Source organism: Grampus griseus, assembly GCF_964374135.1.
Source record: "Grampus griseus genome assembly, chromosome: 16".
NCBI classification, from domain to species: Eukaryota; Metazoa; Chordata; class Mammalia; order Artiodactyla; family Delphinidae; genus Grampus; species Grampus griseus.
The window spans coordinates 36,319,953-36,327,540 of record NC_139010.1 but is presented as its reverse complement, the minus strand read 5'-3'; the positions used below and the strand labels follow the sequence as shown (position 1 = coordinate 36,327,540).

At 37.5% G+C, this 7,588-nt stretch overlaps 1 protein-coding gene across 3 annotated transcripts in view; it reads right to left on the bottom strand.

Annotated features, from left to right (window-relative positions):
* Window positions 1-2,253: 2,253 nt before the first annotated feature.
* The window catches only part of CCSER2 (coiled-coil serine rich protein 2), a 164,908-nt gene continuing 159,573 nt past the window's right edge, over window positions 2,254-7,588 (bottom strand). For 2 of the 3 annotated variants that reach the window (XM_082673855.1, XM_082673857.1), the window contains one exon: window positions 2,254-6,990. In XM_082673855.1, the coding sequence (XP_082529981.1) occupies window positions 6,172-6,990 (819 nt within the window). In that variant the 3' untranslated portion in view covers window positions 2,254-6,171. The remainder of the gene's footprint in view (window positions 6,991-7,588) is intronic. The other variant, XM_082673856.1, reaches the window with a different exon arrangement.

The following is a 7,588-nucleotide window of genomic DNA, read 5'->3' as shown; positions in this document are numbered from 1 at the left end:
GAAGTCCAAGACCAGTAAATCTCTTGTGATGTACTGATCTACTTTTTTTCTGGCAGTGATAAAAATGGAACACATATAAGTTCCCCTCTTTGCCTTGGCTGCCAGGAAACTCAGAACCAAGTCTGCTCTCAGTTAAAAGATATTGCCTCCACCATTACCATGTAGTTGTTGTCCCTTCACTCTTATTTTAATGCTTTGGGGATTTTGCAGGGTTTCTGTCTTCTGAAATATTAAGCAGATTTGAAGTCTTTTGGAAACGGGTAAGGCAATGTACGTGTAAGGATGTTTCCAAATTTTACCACTAGATGGCAGCATAATTCAATAAAAATGTATTGGCTTCAGTTCCCCCCCCCCCCCCCCCGAACCAATTCTGCTAGTTAAATAAGTGTGTGACTTTGGGCAAGTGACTTTTAACACCCTGTCTCAGTTTTATCACATGAGAAAGGAAGGGCTGTTGTGAAAATGAACTGAGATGAAATATACCTTGGGAAGCGGTAATGGCCTTGTGATTGAATTGCATGGACCCTGAACCAGATGGCCTCGTTTCCAATTCTATTGTGACACTTAATAGCTGTGAAATTTTAGGCAGCTTATTTAACTTCTCTGAGCCTTACCTTCCTCTCTGTAAAACGGAGATACTGCTGCCTGCTTCATAGGATTGTTGCTAGAATTAAAAGAGTAGCACAGGGCTTCCCTGGTGGCGCAGTGGTTGAGAGTCCGCCTGCCGATGCAGGGCACGCGGGTTCGTGCCCCGGTCCGGTAGGATTCCACGTGCCGCGGAGCGGCTGGGGCCCGTTAGCCATGGCCGCTGAGCCTGCGCGTCCGGAGCCTGTACTCCGCAGTGGGAGAGGACAACAGTGAGAGGCCCGCGTTCCGCAGAAAGAAAAAAAAAAAAGGGTAGCACAGAGTGCTTAGAATGATGACTGGCACGCATAGGACTCCAAGGGTTATTATCTATCATGACTGTAATGGACACATACAATACGTATCAGAGTACTTGTCACAGCGCTTTTTTATAAACTAAGGTTTGTGTTACTATGCCTGTTAGTATCTAAGATGTTTGAAATGGGACCTCCATTTGGCCCACAGGCTCTTCTGTGTGTGAGGCTGTAAGATTGACTGCTGGCCCTGCTTCTGTAACACGACACTGCTATAACCCTATTAACAGGACACTGTGAATTAAAACTGCTACCTCAGTGGCTGGGCCCCTGGAAGCAAGACATCTATGGGCTGAAGTCAGCAAGGGAAGGCGGCTTAAGATAGCTGAGAAACCTCAAAACTAAATCTTGACCAAATCACCTATGGAAGAGAATGCAGAATACTTAAGACTATCCAGTACAGCTAAGAAAGGCGTTCTTGAATAAAATCAGATTATAAAAGGTCAGGTTTTCAAAGGGAAATAAAGAACTGTAACCAAGAAAGGTAACACAGAAGCAAAGATGAGAATAGTGCAAGGGAATTAAAGCCCAGAATGAAATGAAAGGAGTGGAGTTTTACTGTTATCCCAACAAGATGATGAACTGGATGAGAGGGTATTAAAAACCACCTGTGGGTTCTTCAGCTCCAGGAGGCAGAGACCACGCAAACTTCCTCTCTGCCCACCCAGCAGCCAGTACAGTGATGGCATACGTAAGATACCCAGCAAAATTACTTAAACCCGATCATCACAAGAAGTTAGAACTTCTACTTGTTTTCTCTGTTGGGGAAGAAAAAGATTTTCAGAATGGAAAATGTGGGGAAAAAACATAATGGGAAACAAATGACTGCACCTGATGAAAGACTAAAAAGGAAAAATTTTGAGTTAATTTAAGAGAATACTTGCTAACAACTCAGAGGGCCTTAAAACTGATATAGGTGTCTTAAGACATGGTAAATGCCATTATCACATTTATTACTAATAAAATTTCATTCACTCTTTTCCTGGCATTTATGGAACCATTTTCGGTAATAATGTGATGTATCACTGAAGCAACTTCAAATATCCTATTATATAAAGTCTATCACATATAGCTAAACTGGAAAATAAAATAAATTATAAATTCCCTATTCCTTTTACTCAGTCAGGGCTGGAAGTGTCGTGTGTATGCTGAAGGGAGTGTGTGAAATGATACAGAGTTTGAAAAAAAATCAACGAAATGAATATTTTAGATCTTTGTGGAAAAAAAGTTATGAGAGAAAGTACACTGTGGACGTCAGTGTTGAGAAGGACAAGGAAACTTTTATAATTATGAACTTTATTTTTATTTACTATGCCAACATTTTCAGGAAAGAGACTTTACATCCAGTTTTTATAATTCATTTTACAAGCAAATTCTAATATACAGTATTTACTCTGAACTGTTTTTTTAAATCGGTGGGAAAAACAATACTGCAGACATTAAAGATCGTGGTGTTTCTGATTTTAGTCAGCAGTGACTTAAGAGATTTTAAATTCTTAGGGTCAGTATTATTTTGTTACGGCAATGCTTTACCAAGGAGAAAGTGGGTAGCTTTCCCCCAACAAAGTTAAAACATATGATGTATCTTTAACAGCATAGTTGTAGATTGGTGCTCACCATCATAATCATTTACCCAAACATACTCTTTCAAATTGCTGCAGCAGAAAAATTGAAGGGAGGTGTGGAAAGAAAATTTTAAAATATAATTCAGGCATCAGAATTAAGAAAAACAGCAAGGCCATCATCCCCAAGGAAAAACATCAGGTATCTGTATTACAGCTATAATTAATGTTCAAATGTGTGCATAAGCATGCAAACATAACCACCCCAACTAATTCATAAACACGAAAACTATTATGTAAGATTGACAGTAAACTGAAACTATGCTGCAGTCTTACTGCTCTTCACTGCAAGCCTATTTGATGATTCCAAATTGCATCCTCAGTGCCCTAGAGGCCAGGAAACCATCATGACAACTCTGCTCAGAAATGAAGAGTGCATCTCTGTGTCTGTTACACCATCCATGCTACAGGAAGATTTAGAAGTGACAGCTCTAGGGGGACCATGTTCTCTCTGATGCATCTGAGTAAAATACTTAAGGGGACAATGAAACATTCAAAGAACTTAGTGCTTTAATGGAAAAAGTGACATGCTTAGAATACAACTGTGAAAGGCTGTACTTCGAACAGCAACAATTATAGAGAAATTCATTTCAACAAAGAAAGCCACACCCAATAGGAGGCATTTCGATATTTCAGGCACAACTCCAAGCAATTAAGCTCATTTAAAGTGCAAATCTGATATTTTCTTTCATATTCAGATTTTTACTTGTTAAAATACTTAGTAAAGTTCCCTAACATCTATATAAATACGATGAACAGTAGTCTATAGGCCTGAAAATATTGCACAAATTAAAATGAGACTCCAAAAGAAAAATGCTAGAGGGTCTCAGTTATTAGAAACATTCTAAATGATATTACTATACAATCCTTTAATGCCTTAAAATCATCTGCACCTGTACTGATTAACTCCTTAGCCAAGCTGTCTTTAAGGAATTTTATATGCACCCCATTAACGGCCAAATGTATAATTCTACATACTCTATTTCCTCTTTCACCAATGTGAAACTTAACCAATGCCCATAAGACTTCTTCCTCGGGATTTAGAATTCATACACTGCCACCATCTTCACCGAAATCACAAGAACCAAGGAAAAGAGTGATCTGAGTTCCTGTGCAGGGGGATTTGGCACAGAGTTGACTTACAGAAGCACTAAAGAGAGATCGAGCCAAATGTGAGTGAGCTCTGATTATTCAGGTGAGCTACAGCCTCACCTCATTTCTGACTTAACATTTACTAAGGAGCAGACTAGCATAATATTCTTGCAGTTTTTAAAGAAAACTGCAGGCAAATACTTTGTTGTTTCATGCAAGCATCCTAGATTTTTTCTCTTAAATGTAATAGTATGCTTCATAATTATATTAATGAGCCTTCTGCCAAGACTCAGGCTCAACAAAGGTACAGAGAAATTGAACTGATGGATTAATATTTCTGCAAATTCATCAGGGATAAAAAACAGAGCAGGAAAAGGATTAGAATAAACATATTGCAGGAGTCAACATTTTTAATAAAGACATTTCCCTCAGACTAGGGGGTTAAAAATAAAGTAAAAATTTAAAAATTTTCCCCTAAAGATAAAGGCCTACTTGTTAATAATGTTTCACAAGAGTTTATATAATTTCTAAATAAACCAAGACCTACTAATCAGTATGTTTTACTTTAGGGAAACACCCCATTTGCAATATCTGAGATCAGTTTTCTTTCTCCTTCAAAATAAAAACCACATGTACCCACTTACAGCTTCAGCTATTACTGCTTGTCCCTATGAAGAAAAAAGAGCCTTCCTGATATGTCTGATCGCTTAGCATAGTAACAGTATCTAGACTATGGGAAAAACTTTCTCAACTTTAGTGCTTCTCTGGCAGAAGTGCTGTCAGATGAGAGTATGATACTAGATTTGTGTTGCTCACCTCTTACCAAATCCAAGAATCGCTGATATCTGGTGAATGGCAAATTCATTCGAATGGTTCCTTATAGGTAAGGGAAGACTGCATCAAATGGTAGTAAACACCTCTTTTCAAATTTCCGCTAGAGTACTTGCTGTGTTGTTCCTCTAAAATGGGGCGATGTACATTTTTTTAAAGGGATCCCTAGGAATTTGAGTGACTGATTTTTTGGCCATAAACCCTTTTGATAAATTTTTGGTCAGCTGATCACAACAAAGATTGACGTTGTAAATACTATCTGTGTGAAAGACATTAATTCTAACAAAAGCAGCAACAGTTGAACAGCCTAGAGATGCCATGATTTGGGAGAACAGGAGGGCAAATTTACTGAACCACCTGACAAGCGGCCTGCAGCATAATTAGGTTAATGCATATGGTCCCTTGGCAGTTCCACAGCTACCTTCTTAGCACATTAAAATAAATAAACATATTGCCATTGAAATATCTTTTAATACCTTTTAATAAAACATAATTTCCCCTTTCTAATTTTATTTTTCTTCCCAAATCTACTTTCAAGAAATTGTCATTCAAACATACACCAACATAAAAGGGAAACCTGGAAAACTCAAAAAAACACAGCTATGAATTCCGGTTTTCTCAAGATAGTCTTACTTAAATTTATAATTATACTCAAAATACTTTAACTTGCTTTGCTATAGAAAATAGTTTTAAATTCCTATATACGGGATATTTATATCCCATCAAAGTTCTGTGCAAACATTTCAAGTCCATTATTCCAGTCTTCGGATATTAGCAGAAAGTCAATAAATATAAACATTGCAATAAAGACTTAATTTAAAATATATACTGTGGAACCTCAAAACAGCTATCATGGATCCATAAGTCGATAGGGTTCAAAATGGAATTACCAGCAAAACTCTAGCACCAACATATGTTACAAATGAATACATCTTTACGTCAGGTTTCAAGATGTATCCTCACTCGAGCTTTCCAAAATTTATTCAGTAATAAAAACAAACACAAATAGTGTGTGTGTGTGTGTGTGTAAAACAAGATGTTAAAGCAACATATAATTGGTTTATATACATAATATGAAACATTTTTAGCCAGGGGAATTTGTCTGGTAAATAAATATTGAGACTATAGCAAAGAAAAATAAAACTTACGTAAACTTCCCAATAAAAGCCTGATCTCCTGTATTCATCACAGAGCTTTTGCATAGACCTTTTAAATATACAAATCACTGGCCAGAACTCTACGTACAGACTACCATCTTCCATTATCACCAAATCTTTAGTTATAATAGTAACCATATTCACAGGAGGGATGAGTGAAAAAGGGTGAGGCTGTGACAACCACAATTAATACAGACCTTAAAAGGACTAAATCAGCAAAGCACATTTGTTGCTTGCTAAGTGGAATATTATGAATTTTCTGATGTGCAGAGGGATGGATAACATGATTAGAGCCTTCTGTAGACCTCTGAATGGGTAAGCAAACTTTTGTGTTTACCTGAGACAAATATGCTCAAATACTATGTACTTCAACCAGGATATAAAATGGAAGAGCCAAACTAGTAGAAGCTTCCACATTTTAATTTTTAGATTTGCAAGCTTTCAATGGAACCTCCATCACAGTAGCAAACTGCACATAAAGCTATTACAGACTGTTTTTTAAAAAAACAAATTGGCAGGTGATGGCTATGCTTAATGTATCTTTGGTTTAGGAAGACGAGAATATTGATTAGAGGCCAAACAATCCCCAGAATTCAAATTGTCATTAGGATTCTGCATGATTTCTTTTCTTCTTGTTAGTGGCCTTGGGATGCTTGTCTTGGCCTGGAAGTTTTGAGGCTCTAGTCGGGGGCTGCTTATTTGTTTTTGTTTGAAAGAGCCAGCAGGGGGGCGGAGCTTAGATGCTTTTGGATTTGGATTATTTGCAAGATTTGTTTGACTAGATGTTGGCTGGAGTTTTGCAGAATTACATGGTGTGATTATTGGTGACTTCTTACAAGTGGGATTCCCACTTGGACACGTTTCAGGAACTGGAGGAGGTACCACAGAATTCAAGATGGATGGCTTAAAAAGCTTTGAGGACTTGGGCTGAGATGTGTAGCCCTCTGGTGAAGACTGATTTCTTCCAGCTCTCTTAACCTGGTCTACTATACTTGACTGGGGAAGTGTCTGAAGAGAAGTGGTTACAAATTGCATGTCACTAATTTGATTATTTGCCAAATGATAAGGCTCTTGAGCATTTATGGTCATGTTCAAGTCTGCTTCAGAAGGTGTACTCTTCACCACATCCTTAGTGAATTGTGGGCTTGATGAAAAAGGCCGGTCTCCCAGACCACTGCTGCTTTCTTGTTGCAAGCCGTGTGTAAAGCTTTCATCCAGAGGTGCAACAGCCTGATGTATGCCCTGGATTATGCACTCACTGTGGGCCTCGGTATGTTGTGGCTTTGCTAGTTTTCCCTGGGCGTGGTCTGTGGGTCTGGGAAGGCTGCTGGAAGGCTGTAGTACTTGAGGCTATTAGAATTAAAAACAACATTAGCAACAATTCATTTTAGAAATAACACCCAGAATTAATATAAGTTCCAATTAGGCTGTGTTGGTACTTATTATGTTTTAATATGAGAAGCATGTGGGGGTTTTTCAATTAAAACATAAATCGCAATATTCAAGTAATTCATGAGACACATACAAGAGTGATGATGCAAACAAAAAATGGTACAGGCAGTAAACACTAAACAAGATCCAAAATCAAACAGGAGAAAAGAAAAATATTAAAGTACTGATTTACTGTAAAAAATGATTCCTACCTTAACTGATTCATTAATTATTTAAAACTTTATCTATAAGACAGCTTGACAGAATGATAGCAACTATGACCTTCAGATCTTATTACCCATTTTAAAGGCTTATTTTTTAAGGGGAGATCTATACCACTTCAATACACTTCATCAGAGGAAGCATTAACTTCAAAGTGTCAGGTGCTGTACCTCTATCGAGAATTAAAATTACCAGCAGATAAACAATTTAGAATGAAGATTATGTTCTCAGTTGATGTGAAATTCTAATTACTTAAAAAAAAATAGGTCAACATCTTTAGCTAATGTTAACCTAC